The following is a 15,579-nucleotide window of genomic DNA, read 5'->3' as shown; positions in this document are numbered from 1 at the left end:
TTTATATTATGCAGCTGCCGCAGTCTGTGTTAGCCGCCTTCCCGCGCATTTTATGCTGGATTAGGTAGATTTTGTCTTTATGCTACAACCACCAAAGATTTTGGCTATTTGGTTTTTCACTCGCCCAAAAACCACTGTAGCAATCGGTCGCACCACCCAAGCCAAGAGTTCGCAACACATAAATTCCATTGTGAGTATACCACACGCATCGATAATATTTTGGCGCTATACCTAACCTTACATACACAAGTAGCTTGCACACACACATATTTAGATATACCTACACACATACATTTATATTTACATTTATAGATTCATGTTATATGTTTTTTTTAGTTTTATAAAATAAAATTGTGAAATTGATCAGTGAACCCATAACAAAGATGCCACGACGCAAGATACTCGCAAACAACAATAACTCCGAGGAAGATAAGGCGGTGCAGCCCACAAGAGCAAAAAGAGCGCGATTGGTTTTCCATCTGGACTTGCCGGAGCGTCGTCAGATAGTTGGCAATGTGTTAGTCTGTGGCACTGGCGATACCGGTCAACTGGGTCTTGGAGAGGATGTACTGGAACGCAAGCGTCCGGCCATCGTTGAGAACATACCGAATCCTGTGGATATCTGTGCCGGCGGCATGCACTGCTTGGTGTTAACAAAGTCGGGCGATATCTACTCGTTTGGCTGCAATGACGAGGGTGCGCTTGGCCGCGACACCAGCGAAGAGGGCAGTGAATCGCTGCCAGCACTCGTCAATTTGCCCGGCAAAGCCCTTCGCATTTCGGCGGGCGATTCGCATTCGGCTTGCCTTCTGGAGGATGGACGCGTCTTTGCCTGGGGCTCGTTCCGAGACTCGCACGGCAACATGGGCCTAACAATTGATGGCAACAAGCGCACGCCCATTAATCTGCTCGATGGCATGATATGCTGCAGCATTGCCTCTGGCGCCGATCATTTAGTTATACTCACCACGTCGGGCAAGGTCTTCACCGTGGGCTGTGCTGAGCAAGGGCAACTGGGACGCATTTCTGAGCGTTCAGTTGGAGGCGAGGGTGAGTACAGAGCTTCAATGTGACGCGTGCCATTTTTACTATATTATGACTTTATTTCCGTAGGTCGTAGGGGTAAACGCGACTTATTACGGCCGGATCAGCTAATTATCAAGCGCGCCAAGCCCTTTGAAGCCATTTGGGCCACAAATTATTGCACATTTTTGCGTGAATCCCAAACGGGGGTGATCTGGGCCGTGGGCTTGAACAACTACAAGCAGCTGGCGCACGCAAAGGAGGCCGAGCGTGTTTTGATACCCATTAAAACCAATTTAAAGGACATCAAGCAGATTGCGGGCGGGCAGCATCATACCCTGGTGCTGGACAATTCAATGCGCTGCTTCGCCATTGGGCGTCCAGACTATGGACGCTTGGGTATTGGCGACGTTAAGGAAGTGGTGTCCGAGCTAATGCCCATTAAAGAGATCAGTGGGAAGACCATATTTGTTGGCTGCGGCGAAGCTTGTTCCTATGCCATAACCAATGATGGTAAACTATATTCCTGGGGCATGGGCTCCAATAATCAGTTGGGTGTGGGAGATGGCGACGATGAGCTGGTGCCAGTTCCTGTCGTCAGCAAGAATACACAGAACAAGCGGATGCTATTGGCAGCCGGCGGTGGGCAGCATAGTGTGTTTTTGGTCGAGTCGGACGAGACGGAGAAGCAAAAGGAGAATGTGCCAGCCAGCAAGAAGCCGAAGGCAGCTGCCGTCGAAGCGGCCAAGGAATCGACAGAAACGGAAATTAAGGAGAAGGAGAAGGAGACGGTGGATTTGAAAACCGAGACAGTTCCGCCAAAGGGCGATGACAGTAAGACTGGCAAAAAGACATCATCCAAACGCGGACGCAAGAAGGATTAATGGAGAAACGTTAGTTAAATGTTTCCAATTGTTTTGTTCTTCAAAAGTCGCATTACTATGATGCGCAGCCTATAAACACTTATTAATTAAGCCAACTGAATAAAATGTTGTAACTGATTTTGTTTTTTAAATATAGTAAATTTATATATGTATTCGCAAAATAGCACAAAAAGCTATTGCAAAAAGTGAAACAAACCGAACTAAAACATTTATTTACAAACTAATCAACTTGTGTTTTAATTTATATCATAATAATAGTAATTACATTATAATTTACATATATCAATACATACATCATACATCATCAAGAACTAGATAATCATTGTTTCACAAGCGGCTACTAAAGATAAATTTCATTTGATACTAGACCCTACGACCCTCAAAGTAGTTAAATATATAGCAATGAATGCATATATATGTTTGTATTTATGTATATGATTGTGAATGCAAATTGGTAGAGAAGCTGTCTATTCGCTGAATCTTTCAAATACAATACACATTTAGGTTGGCCATATCCATCAATTGTTTTCGTATAAATATTTCCATATACAAAATATATCAGTGTAACATATATACATATACATATAATTTTTGTCTTCCGTATATATATATTTATATATATATAGATATAGATATTTGCCAACTACATAAAATATGAATCGGCTGGGTCACTGCCGGGTGTCGATGCATAGTTGATCGCTGTGGTCGCATCCATCGACAGAGCTGTTGTTGCTTCTATTGCGGTTGTTGAATGACTTGGAGCACCACTGTCGTCATTTTGGCCATCATAATTGCAGCCCAAATAGAAGCTTAAGAATAGAATACAGCAAAGCACGGAAAGCGACAGGATCACACGCGCTATTTTGCGTGCGAATGCAATAAGACCAAGAAGATGACCGCCATTAGCGACACCGCCGCCCATTTGACTGCCAATGCCTTGACTATTTCGCACCGACAATTGCAGATGAGCCAAGAGTAACGTCTCCAAGCAATGGATGTCATCATCTGTGTAGTCCAAACCGAGGCTTAGGTCACAAATGCAGCTATCCTTATGCAGATTATAGTCATTGTTAATTTTGTTAATATTATTATTAATGTTTTTGTTTTTGTTGTTGTTGTTCTGATTTGGTTGGTCGTGGCTGGCAGTGGCATCGTCTCTCAAGGTCAGATTGCATTGAGACAGTAAATATTATTTGCGTTTGGGACACGTGTATGCTGGGGCTTTACGGCAACTTCCGCCAGCTGGCGAGTGTTTTATCATCTGCTCATACATAAGAAAACCGAACCCAATAAATAGCAACAACAATAGAGCCAATGTGGCATATTGTAAATGTTTTGTAAAATTCAATTGAGCTTCCATTTTTTGGGCTTGCTCCTGAAATTTGTCTGCACCAAATTCCTGTAATAAACCAGAAAAGCGATATATGTATGTAGAATAATAAAAGGTATAAAAACCTCAAAAATAATACAAAATATATATATGAACATACACTACTACTGCTATCGCTCTTCATGTTTGTGGTTTTTGCACATTCGGATTTCTCGTCCATACGACATACGAGACGGAAGGTTTCCACATCTGGATCTGTTGAAGATTTCGCTCTCCACATATCTGCAACAGCTTGTGAGCCGCATTCGGAATCTGAAGTGCAAGTTGCCATAACAAGGAATTTGTCTTTTCCATCGCTGCTCAGGATCTGATCAGATTTAAGCCAAATGTGCACTTCGGTTGATTCATTTTGGGGTATTATACCGCAACGGGGACGCACGCGAAACTTTTCTGGTGATGTTGTTTGTATCTAAAAGGGATATATAATGCTCATCATTATTATCATATTTCAAAATGTATTAATCTTAAGTCACCTTATAGACCACCGGTTTATTGCAAATGTTTCTCAGCGACACCTTCGCCTCCCCATTATCTTTGCAAATATTTACAAATTCCTTGGGCTCCAATTGCAGCATAACTGGACAGCAGATACAATATGTGTATGTAGATGGGGAAATAAATTGTACGTGGTCTTAATCAAACTATAAAATTTTTTTTCCAAACTTTTGCTCAAACTAAATAATAAATTTACATTAGGTGATATAACTGATTGTGAAGTCAATGTTTGTGTTTTGTCAACGTTGTATAAATGATAAATCTGCTCACATACATAAAGCATTTATATACTTAAGTATTCATATACAAAGCGAAATGCTTACCCAAATCCGATGGCGTGTGAAGCTTGCCGTTGCTTGAATCGTGAGGCGCCATACGAACGCTATTGGAGAAGGTAACCTGCCAAAGAGAACGACACACAGACAATGGAAATTAATTGAAATTGAGATGCCTTTGGTCAGCCCATGCTCATGGCATGAAAATTATCATCAATCGATTCATGCTGAGCTTTGCTATTTTCACGAGTGCCCATTCTAACACTTCAGGGCCTCACTTGACAACACAATGGAAGGCCGTTTTGCGAATTGGTCTAATTTACTTTGAGACAACTTATGCACCTAATATTTGCCGGATAACGGGGCTTCATAACTGCATTTATATATGCTGTTTTTCTCTTCTGGAGAAGCCAGAGTTTATTCAACTGACTTATTTATTTTGTTTTCCATAACTTTGTATGTGGAAGTCATAAGAATACCTTAGTTGTTATAGCCGACACTTTGAGACAGTGAAATTTAATCTCAGATACAAGATAGTTTTATATGCAACTTAAATGTTTATCTACTGCAAATTGAGATGCATGTTATGTTAAGCTGCTGTTATTTACAGTGATTATCGCAGGAATTTAAACGTTGCGATATAAACACATATCGATATAAATATATATTTAAAAATAGCTGCGAATCGTTATTGTAAAAATGGAGAACTTGTTGCAGTAGCTCCACTAACCATAGAACACATTCTATGGTTACTGGTAGCTCTCAAATATAATGCAATCTCAATCACATGCCTATTTACTTTTCTGAATAACATCAAATATTAAATAATTAAGATGCTATAAATTAATTCACATACACTTACATTGGTGAATATGGAAGCATATCCTCCCTAACTCTTAAAAACATAAATATATTTTAAAGAAATAGCCTTAGCCTTGTATATATAGTCAGAAAATATAGTTAGAAAATCTCAGAAAGTGAAAGAGTGAAGCAACTATAAAACTATTTTGTATCGATATTTACGGCGAAATACACAAAGTGACGTAGCAATGAGCAATAGATTACGCACAGCATCTGGGAAAATGAATAGAATCTAGACAATTTTAAAAACAAATGTGCAATTATGGATTTAACAATAGATTTGTAGACAGACAGAAATGCGTGAAGAAGCTACGCAAGGTTAAATTAAAATCTACTCATTTGGAATAACAATTAGAATTCGTTTTCGTTTTATACACTTCCATTTGTTGTCGTTTCTGTGCTTTGTTTGGCATTAACAGCACACCTATGATCACCAATACGCCAATACATGCACACACGCACGCACATACACTTCCATATTGGTCGAAGCCACCTACCTTAGGCATGTTTGCGGAAGAATAATATATGAACGGTGTTGTCTGTTGTCTTCTGATTTCTTTTGCTTTCTTTTCAACGTTCTGTAAATGTATTGTAGCTTCGTTATGTATATACAGAAAGCTTAATGCGGAAATATCAGTGGCAGATATTAAGTTAATGCAATTATATTTCGGGCAACCGATGACGTCGCGCCAACATACCGCGACAAACGTGGACACACAACTAAAACCAACAACACAAAAACGCACAAAAGACTAAACACAAAAGCTCGCTGCCTTTCAAAAAGCTCACGCACTGCGATCAGCCTCTGCGAACAAACAGCTGTTCGTCTGACTAGCCGATTGCAGCCGTAGCACTGCAAATTGCAATTCGTGTTAATTGAATTTACGAGTCAGCGATGAGTATGCGGGCGGGCGAACAATAGCCGAATAAAGTGAAAATGAGAATGAGAATAAATAATTTGCCTAATGCTGCGCGCTGGGAATTAATCAACATGTATGCCGTGAGTGTTCTATTTATTTTTTCTTTTCACAGGTCAACGCCTCACAACACTTCGCTGACCACTGCGGCCAAACGAAAGCGAAACTTTTGCTATGCGTCTATGGAATTTCTATTAATAGCAAATAGAATGGCCAACGCAGGACACGCAATCCGTTGCGCACCCTGAATCAATATCAAGCTTTTAATGTAAATCAATTAAGAGACCAACTCGCGTGTTCAGCTGGTCAGGAAATTCAATTAACAGACAAACTTCCTGGACTGTCCAGCTACAGACTAAACACACCTAAAAACAATTTAACTTTCGGCTCTTGGGCCAGGGGATTTCGTGGGTCACCTACCTTCTTATCCAAACCCATTTCATCATGGGGCTGGTCGTCGTCACCGGCATTGGCAGCTTTCGGCTTGGCTAGCGCACGCTTGGGCTCTGGGACAAATTGAAACTCGTAGCTGTCGCTGCCTCCCCAACTGACCAGACAATTGTCCTTGGGCACATACTGAGTGACGTCCTTCTTTGATATCATTTTCAATATCTCAACCGCTTTGGGTGGCAACAGTGTCTTAATGACCTTGAATGCGGCTAAACATAGGTAAAAAAGAAGAAGAGAAAAGCTCATTTCGAAAGTTCAAAGTGTAATAAAAAAAAAGTTATTTTTACCATTCAACACCCAAGCCAGCTCGAAGACCAATATGTAATTAAGCGAATTGGGATAGTAGAGCTTGAATGTCTCCACAATACGCTTGACAAAGTCCAGATCCATGGTGGCCAAGCCTGTGCCGGCCATGTCAAAGAATATGCTCAGCTGGGTCATATGAGTCTCGCGCTGCTTTCGCTCAACCCAGTAGACCACAATGCGTATCAATTCATCCACATTCTTGGTTTTGCTATGCAACTTGACGCGAAATATGAGCAACGGCTTCCCGTCTACATCGTGGCTATGCACGAACACAGATCCCTCATTCAGATACTGTTGATTGAGCTTGTCTTCAGTCAAATCGTTTGCGCCGTAGGACTGACGCCAAATGCACGTATCCCAGAGCTTCGTAAAGGATGTCTCCATATCCAGATCGTACATTTCCAGAAAACGTTGCAACCAAACATGGTCGTTCCGTATGCGATCGAGGTCGACGGGATGAAAGGGGACTAAGAGCAAAAAAAAAGCAACAGTTAATGAAGTGGAAAATATTTAAAGTTGTTTTCCATTGAACTGTGGCCCTTCCTCAAAAGATCAGTAGTAATTTCTGAAGATCAACTGAAGGTTGACAATTCTTATATGTATACATATATCTTTTATTTACAGCCGACTGTCGCGACGCGTCGTATTTATAAGGTAAATAACGGAAAAATCGCAATATTATTTTAATGACGGTGAATAATTTTCCATAGACGGCGATATACGACTCCTTCAATCTGACTCATTTAAAATATGCTGTAAATATGTATAGAAGCAATAAAACCTATATACATAGCACTTGGCTAGCGAGCCAGTCCGGGTTGCTTACATCTCAGTGAACTAGTTGACCCTGAGCCGGGCAAGGGCAGGTAAGGCCAGCCCAGGCCAGTTGGCTGCACTTTGTAATTTCATTAACTCACCTGTAGGCGGCGCCTCGGCGTATTTTGTATTGAAGCGCTGTCGCAGCTCCTCAATCTGCGCAGTGGTTGGGACTTTGACTTTAATAGCCATGGTTAGCACTCGATAGCTGGCGACAAGTGTCAGCAGCAACTAAACATTGAACTATTTTAAGTTTGTTGTTTGTGCGCTTATCGCTCACCGCGTTCGTTTGTTAATCGATAATCCACTTTCTCAGTACGATAAAGCGATAAGATTTCAATTTCCATAATTTCCAAGCACCACACAACAGCCGCCAGCGACAAGCGACAAGCAACGAATGCAAGTACTTTAGCCGAACCGACTCTGGCTAACTAACGGTCGATCGCCAATTGGTAATCGAATGGCGTACGCGTCTATGTGGAGCACCAATACACCCAATGGAACGCCTTCAAAAGGGCAGCGCTCTGCTGCCACTGCTGCTGCTACTTCTGCTACTGCTGCCATTGCTGCAATAGAACGTGATCGTCGCCCTATGCTGGCTGCATTTAAATGAGTTTAGCTTTGAGTGAAAAGCTCGTCTGTGCGAAATCAATGAAAGCTTGCGCTCAAATCGTTGCACTCAAATAAGTATGACACTAATGAAATACCCGGCAGGTGCGTTTATTTCTCTTTCATTTATTTATAGTTTTTTCATATTTAATATATATATTTTATTATATTATATTATTAGTAATTTTCATTTTTACATTTTCCTAAATTCTAGTTTCTTCTATTTGCATATTATTGCATTATTATTAAGTTTAAAATTTAATGAAAATCTGTACTTTGTAAAAATTATTTAGATTTATTCATTTTTTTTTTTTTTTTTACAAACATACTTTTTTGTTTGATTATATAATTTAGTTAATAATATATTTACTAAATAATTTATTCACACTTTATTCCTACTGAAGTTATGTGATTTATTGTCAAGTCCTCAATGGTTATAAATCAAATTTGATATTTCGTTCGCCTGGATTATCTGTTATAGCTGTTCATTATTGATAAGATTATGGTCGTATTTCGGGAATATTTTTTGAATATAAATATATCAAATATCAAATCCAATTGGTTATTCTGGTAATAAAATATATATTATTGATGCATAGCTTTAAGTATGTAGCATATATACAGTTAGCGTTTAGGCTGATTCAAATTTAAACTTATAGTCATCATTCCCGCCCCAGATCTTCAGGCAGTTATCCTGATTCACATACTGTTTAATGTCCTTTTTGGTGGTCACGCGCAGTATTTCCAAAGCGTCTGCTGGCATGAAAGTTTTCACCACTTTGAACGCCGCTAAAATAAATGAGAAATGGAAAATTAGAATTCAATTATAACTATAGTCGCAAAAGTCTGAGTCACCGTTGAGCAGGAAGGGCAGCTGGTGCACGATGATGTAGTTGGGCGTGTAGGGGTACTTGGTCTCGAACAGGTTGATGATTGCCTTGATAAAGTCCAAGTCCAGATTGCTCAGTCCCGCATTGGTCATATCCATGAAGAGGGTCATCTTCTGTAGATAATCCTTGCGCTGTATGCGCTCCACCCAGTAGACAATCAGGCGTATCAGATCGTCCTGATTCTTGCTCTTCGAGTGCTTGGAGAAGTCCACAATGAGCAAGGGCTTGCCCTCATGATCCTGATTGTGCACATAGATTTCGCCATCGTTTAGATACTCCTGATTCACATCCTTCTCAGTAATATTGTTTGTACCGTAACTCTGACGCCATTCGCAATTCTCCCACAAACGCGTTATGGTCTTCTCTACGTCCAGCTTATAGGCCTCCAGCAGCACTGTTATCCAGATATCGTTATCATTGATACGAGCCAAGTCACTGGCATGAAAGGGCACTGCAAATGCACACACATATTAAACACAATTCGGATTAGCTTTGAGCCCATCCTACCTGCCGGCGGCTCGGACTTTAGCTTAGCCAGAAAACGAGTCTTCACCTCGTTTACTTGCTCTGCGCTGGGCTGTGGTCCTGTGGGCATTCTGACTAGTGCAACTTGCAGCTGAAATTGGGCAAATGGCTAATTGGTTTTGGTATACCATGTATTTATACACAACCGCACAAAAACTGGACAATTATCGCTTTGCTACTGTACTCGATCACTGATAAGCTATAAAAGTCTCGTTCTCCAACACTCACTGATGACTCGCCCGAGCGCATGCCAATCAAAGACTAACAGCTGCAACTGGAGCAAGTGAAAGATAGAGAGGGAGAGAGAGACTGATTGAGCGAACTCTAGATACTCGATTGGTGTTTCAATTGAAGCAATCCTCTCTCAGCAATCGTGTGCGCCGAGCTCAGTGAGATCATTTATGCGGACAACTCAATGCGGGAGGCAATCGCAACAGAACCGTTCTTCAATCAATCTAAATACAGAAACATTACAGAAGAGATAAACAAAGAGAGAGAGTGGGTCTGACAGAGAAAGAGAGAGTGAGAGAACGAGAGGGAACGAGTGATAAACAGGCAGAGCCGACAATTGCGATAAGATGGGAACAAACGTACACAAACCCGCAGACAGGCGAAACAACTATTAGACCCGATTCCTATATATGTATATATAAATTTCTTATTCTTGTATATAATATTGATATGTATGGTTACGTAAGAAACTGGAAACTGATTAAAAAATATTTTCATACAGCTGTTCCACAAAAATAAATTAATAACCGTCATTTGTAAAAAATATCAATATTTTTGTTTTTAATTGAAATTTTATATTTTGTTCTCTTTTATTTATTTTTTTGTTTTTCTTTATAGTTTAATTCTTGCAGTGTATTGATACTTTTCCGCTTTTTCACATTTATTCGTTACTAACTTACAATATTGTTTATTTTTAATGTTCGCTAGTTTGGAGAACATTTGTCCAGCTGCTTAACGAATAACATTTGCACATAAAAATTAATGTATGTACATATAATATTTATATATAGAATATATAGTTGCTTTTTGTAGAATTTTGTTCTCTTTCTTTCACTTACAACACATTTTTTGGGCATTCAATGCTTGCCAATTCCATATTTGTTTTATTACCACTTTTCGCGCAATTTGGCTAATCAACTAAGGGCGCTCTGTATTTGCTTTGTTGACATTGGTCGGCAAATAGGACAATAACAATTTACATATTGAAAGCTCCTTGTGGCTTGCCTCCCCGCCCACAGCTCTGTGGCTGGCATGGCATTTGGGCCATCGTCGAAAAACTTTCGCTGGCGTTGGCCCAGTTGTGTTGTTTACGTGAAAACGTGCGCGTGAAACGCCGTCGTCGCCTCGTCTGCCATTTGGTCCAATGCGGATGCAGTGCAGCAGCAGCAGCAGCAGCAGCAGTAGCTGAGTTAACCAAATCCAGTTCCAATCATGAAGTTCGCCGAGCATTTGTCGGCGCATATAACGCCAGAATGGCGCAAACAGTATATTAACTATGAGGTAAAAGAAAAACGCGCAAACTGTGTGCGAAAATCGAGAAGAAAAATATGTATCTCATAGATATATGCAAGCGTGTGCTTTTCCGAGCTGTCAGTTTCTCGGTGACGTCACGTGAGAAACGGCTGGCCAGCTGTCAAAAATGCCAAAGAGCTTTTGGCGTGCGGCGTATACGGCGCATGCGCTCTGCTCGCTCCTCCATCGGGTGTTTTGTTGTGGTCTCCTCAAACGTAAACAAACAGACGAGAGTGTAAGCAAAACAGTGTATGGGAAAAGTAAATGAACACAGTCAGCAAATCCATCTCAATTCTAGAAAATAATATTGAAATAGATGAAAAATGGAAGAAAATTTGCAAATATATTTAACAAATTATTTGTAGTGATATTTTTTTATGACAATAATAAAATACGAGTCCAATAATTTGGCACACAATATGTGCATACAGCTATGGATTCATTTGCTGACTTTTCTTTAAGTATTTCTTCTAAATATTTCTTCTAAATATTTCCTCTTAATATTTCCTCTAAATATTTCCTCTAAATATTTCCTCCAAGTCTTTAATGCTTAGCTGAACGATCACACAGTTTACTTAACTTCACATGACTTTCACCAGGACTGGGCGACTGAAGAAATGCTGTAGCTGCTGCCCTTTATATAGGGCGACTATCACTCACACACTGAGTCGTGCTCAGATGTTGAGCCCGACGACAGGTAGAGCTCGTTGTAGTCGACCAATGGTAGCGCTCTCTGACGCTGCAAGCATTCTAGCCTCTCTTTACTCAAATATATGTACTGCATACTTATAGAGAATATAAATGATCGGCTGTAAATCTTCTTCGTCCCTTGCTCTTGTTAGGCCGACAGACGGAGAGACAGATGGAGAGATAGACTGTGAGAGACAGAGCGATAGATGTACAGACATACATACAAACAAAGAATATATATGATCGATTGGGTTAAATGGTTAAATAAAAAGCTTATATACAGTAATATTTATAATAATATATACATATATATATATATATATTCATTCAAATAGGCTACCTCTAGCCTGAAATACGCTAAGCTGGCAGCACTGCTCGTGACTAGTTCCTTTTGAACCGATACATGCTTAAAAGTTATCGATTTCCTGATCGACTTATTCCCTTTGGTTGCAGGAAATGAAGGCCATGTTGTATGCCGCCATTGAACAAGCTCCTTCCGCGGAACTTGTGGATCGCGAGATGCTCACACGCTACTTCGCCAAGTTCGACGAGGAGTTCTTCCACTACTGCGACAAGGAGCTGGCCAAGATCAATACGTTCTACTCGGAAAAGATGGCGGAGGCAACACGCAAATATGGCAACCTGCGCAGCGAGCTGACCGAGGCACTGGAGATGGGCCATGTGAAGAAGCAGCCGGCCTGGAAGCGGCGCACACCGCTGGGCAAGAAAAATGTGCCCGCACGCAAAATACAGGATCTCAAGTTGGCATTTAGTGAATTCTATTTGGGTCTGATACTGCTGCAAAACTATCAGAATCTCAATTTTACGGGCTTCCGCAAGATACTCAAGAAGCACGACAAACTGCTCAGCGTGGATTACGGAGCTCGTTGGCGCACGGACCATGTGGAGGCGGCGCATTTCTATACCAACAAAGACATCGACAGATTAATACAGGAGACGGAGCAGGCGGTCACACAAGACATCGAAGGCGGCGATAGACAGCGTATGCAATGCAAAATATTATAATACAATATATAATTAAAATATTACCTTTTGCAGGTGCCATGAAGCGTCTGCGCGTCCCGCCGCTCGGCGAGCAGCAGAGTCCATGGACCACATTCAAGGTGGGCCTCTTTTCGGGCGCCTTCGTTGTGCTCTTCTTTACCGTTGTCATATCAGCCATGTTCTATGGCTTTGGTGAGAATTGGCGCGTTGGGCTGCGCATGTTCCGAGCGCCTTTTCTGATCACGGAATGCCTCTTCCTGTGGGGCGTCAATGTCTATGGCTGGCGCTCGTCGGGTGTGAATCATGTGCTCATCTTTGAGCTCGATCCACGCAATCATCTCTCCGAGCAGAACATCATGGAAATCGCCTCGGTGTTCGGTGTCATTTGGGCGTGCAGCGTGCTCTGCTATATATTCTGCGAGCCCCTGGGCATTCCACAGTATGCGGCTCCATTGTTCCTCTACACCCTGATGGTCGCCTTTCTGCTCAATCCCACAAAGACGTTTCACCACGAGGCTCGCTACTGGGCGCTGCGTGTGCTCGGTAGAGTCATCATGGCGCCGTTTTGCTTCGTCAATTTCGCGGACTTTTGGCTGGCCGATCAGCTGAATAGCATAGTGCCAGCCTTCCTGGACATACCCTTCCTTATGTGCTTCTTCGGCCGGAATCCCACATGGCACAAAGCCGGCGAGGGTGAGTAATTGGGTCGGCTTCAAAAATATTCCAAAATAAATTATGCTAATCAGCATAAGAATCGAAAGTCTAAACCAAATAATGCAAAATAACTCTGCTCAAAGTACAACAAGAAAAAATATATTTCATTAATATTAATTTCTGCTGCTATATGCCGTTCAAAGTTGAGTAAGATAATAGAAGAAATTATAGACCGACTGGAAAATACCCTGTGGACAGCAGCTAATGCTAAAATTCTACTTAATGTTTAATAATTTCTTCATATATATGTACATATATTGTAAATACATACTTTAAAGTGCGGGATATGGAATGGAATATGAAATTATTCTATTGAGCTTTGGCTCTAAATTAGCAGTATTAATGAAGTTTTTAAAGTATATTAAAAGCATTCAAATGCAAATGTATAGTGCCTCAATTTGAATAAATTAACCCAAAACCCATTCGCCCTAAATTTCTACGTTCAATGAGTAGAAAATTCACGTAAAATTTCCGTGAAATTTTATTCAAAAGTTAGCAAAATATTTAAGCAAAAGCTCTTCTGAATTTCGTAAAATTCGCCTGTAATTGCATTTTAATTCGCAGAAAATGATATTAAAAGTAAAAATTTTCTCAGACATGGCTAGACATTAAGTGGAATACCATTGGCCTTAGCTTAGTCAATTATGTTTTCATTAGAATCAATAACTTTCTTCGTTCTGCTGCGTGTTCCTCTTAGCTAGTAATCACTGTGTGCAGTACGTATCCATTCTGCATCCCATTGTTTCCATTCTGCCGGCTTACTTCCGCTTTGCCCAGTGCATACGACGCTATCGGGATACGAAGGAATTCTTTCCACATCTGGTGAATGCTGCCAAATATGCGACGTCCTTCTTTACGGTTATCTTCGCCCATAAATATCACACAACAACGGGTAAGTAAGTGAAGGCGGCGCCGATGGCCAAGGCGAAGGCAACAGGCCAATGCCAATGCCAACAACTGAGCATGTTGTTTATCTGTTGGCCAATTAGCGTTAATTTTCATGCGGTCAAGTGCTATAGAAATTGGCTGTTCATTTTATTTGTCACTTGAGCATGTCGCAACTGGCCTAATAGTGTAATGCATATGCCCGCAGATACGTATCCGCTGTCGAAGGAGAATCCTTGGTTCTACTGCTGGATAGTCTCGGCATTGTTCTCTTCGTGCTACGCCTACACGTGGGACATCAAAATGGACTGGGGCCTGTTCGATTCGAAGGCAGGCGACAATCGATTTTTGCGTGAGGAAATTGTTTATTCATCTACGGTGAGTTGGAGTCCGGCTCGCAGGGGCTAATGGCCGCCATAAATATTTGGCCAAGCGAGCAGCACGTAAAACAATCATTCAACTCCTTCCCTCTCTCTCTCTTCCTCTCTCTGTTTCGGCTCATCTCTAATTCCTTTCAGTGGTTCTATTACTTTGGCATAATTGAGGATTTAATATTGCGCTTCAGCTGGACGCTGTCGATGAGCCTCATCCAGGCAGGCTATATTGAGGGCGATGTCATGATGACCATTCTAAGTCCACTGGAGGTATTCAGGCGCTTCATCTGGAACTACTTCCGGCTGGAGAACGAGCACTTGAATAATGTGGGCAAGTTTCGAGCTGTGCGCGATATATCAGTGGCGCCCATGGACTGCTCAGATCAGGTAGCTGCAACCAGCCCACACTCTGGCTACGTTTTATCTATATACATATATTATTTATATATACTTTTTGTTTATGCCAACAATAGACCACAATTTTGCGCATGATGGATGACCCGGATGGCGTTATCAACCGTAGGCGAGGCAAAGCCCCGGCCGGCAAATCTGGCAACAAGAAGAACAAACATGAACAGCAGAGATTGCTGCTGCAGGGCGAATCCGTTGAGGACCTGTGTGCATAGTGCACAGCTCGCGGCTTATCAACTCAATGTGCGCAAATATTAAGTATACGTAAATGTATAAGAAATAAAACATCAACAAAAGTTGGTCTTTGGGTGCGATGGGCCAGCTGGGGCTGCGGAGCGGCACGTAAGCCACATTCAATTGAATCTCCAACGAAAATGACGTGAATCAACCACTCTGATGAGCAGGACGTGCCAATGAGTTTATCGTGTGATGCACCCACACAATGTGGCCAGCAGCAACGTCACGTTTCATGCGACATTATTTTGTGCACATTTTAAACAACTTTGTAGTTTTAGCCTTCGCACAGCAGGACAGC

The 15,579-nt window shown here is 41.4% G+C and overlaps 4 protein-coding genes across 7 annotated transcripts; 2 read left to right on the top strand and 2 right to left on the bottom strand.

The window, feature by feature from the left end:
• Nucleotides 1–8: 8 nt before the first annotated feature.
• On the top strand, nucleotides 9–2,131 carry LOC6582373 (regulator of chromosome condensation). The gene is made up of 3 exons (XM_002008040.4): nucleotides 9–190; nucleotides 337–1,050; nucleotides 1,114–2,131. Exons 2-3 carry the CDS (start codon nucleotides 384–386, stop codon nucleotides 1,905–1,907), a joined length of 1,461 nt encoding a protein of 486 aa, XP_002008076.1. The 5' UTR covers nucleotides 9–190; nucleotides 337–383; the 3' UTR covers nucleotides 1,908–2,131.
• A 275-nt stretch (nucleotides 2,132–2,406) lies between these two features.
• Nucleotides 2,407–7,920, bottom strand: LOC6582372 (motile sperm domain-containing protein 2-like). Of its 3 annotated transcripts, XM_032731911.2 has the most exons (8): nucleotides 7,519–7,920; nucleotides 6,583–7,068; nucleotides 6,266–6,504; nucleotides 5,426–5,506; nucleotides 4,116–4,191; nucleotides 3,771–3,874; nucleotides 3,398–3,706; nucleotides 2,407–3,306 (listed from the first exon to the last, which is right to left on the bottom strand). In XM_032731911.2, exons 1-8 carry the CDS (start codon nucleotides 7,607–7,609, stop codon nucleotides 3,097–3,099), a joined length of 1,596 nt encoding a protein of 531 aa, XP_032587802.1. In that variant the 5' UTR covers nucleotides 7,610–7,920; the 3' UTR covers nucleotides 2,407–3,096. The 3 variants fall into 3 exon arrangements, with proteins under 3 accessions (XP_032587802.1, XP_032587803.1, XP_032587804.1); XM_032731912.2 differs by lacking the exon at nucleotides 5,426–5,506 and having other exon boundaries at nucleotides 7,519–7,918; XM_032731913.2 differs by lacking the exons at nucleotides 5,426–5,506; nucleotides 6,266–6,504; nucleotides 6,583–7,068; nucleotides 7,519–7,920 and adding an exon at nucleotides 4,547–4,639.
• On the top strand, nucleotides 5,905–15,340 carry LOC6582370 (xenotropic and polytropic retrovirus receptor 1). Of its 2 annotated transcripts, none has more exons than XM_044010346.1 (7): nucleotides 5,905–5,928; nucleotides 12,109–12,658; nucleotides 12,715–13,353; nucleotides 14,072–14,266; nucleotides 14,468–14,637; nucleotides 14,778–15,020; nucleotides 15,107–15,340. In XM_044010346.1, the coding sequence occupies exons 1-7, from the start codon at nucleotides 5,920–5,922 to the stop codon at nucleotides 15,257–15,259; spliced, it is 1,959 nt and encodes a 652-aa protein (XP_043866281.1). In that variant the 5' UTR covers nucleotides 5,905–5,919; the 3' UTR covers nucleotides 15,260–15,340. The 2 variants fall into 2 exon arrangements, with proteins under 2 accessions (XP_043866281.1, XP_002008073.1); XM_002008037.4 differs by lacking the exon at nucleotides 5,905–5,928 and adding an exon at nucleotides 10,543–10,953.
• Nucleotides 8,589–9,691, bottom strand: LOC6582371 (motile sperm domain-containing protein 2). Its single transcript, XM_032731303.2, has 4 exons — nucleotides 9,593–9,691; nucleotides 9,424–9,532; nucleotides 8,882–9,367; nucleotides 8,589–8,815 (listed from the first exon to the last, which is right to left on the bottom strand). Exons 2-4 carry the CDS (start codon nucleotides 9,509–9,511, stop codon nucleotides 8,658–8,660), a joined length of 732 nt encoding a protein of 243 aa, XP_032587194.1. The 5' UTR covers nucleotides 9,512–9,532; nucleotides 9,593–9,691; the 3' UTR covers nucleotides 8,589–8,657.
• Nucleotides 15,341–15,579: the final 239 nt, after the last annotated feature.

This window comes from Drosophila mojavensis, unplaced genomic scaffold (assembly GCF_018153725.1).
Source record: "Drosophila mojavensis isolate 15081-1352.22 unplaced genomic scaffold, ASM1815372v1 contig_74, whole genome shotgun sequence".
NCBI lineage: Eukaryota > Metazoa > Arthropoda > Insecta > Diptera > Drosophilidae > Drosophila > Drosophila mojavensis.
This window is presented reverse-complemented; position numbering and strand designations above follow the sequence as displayed.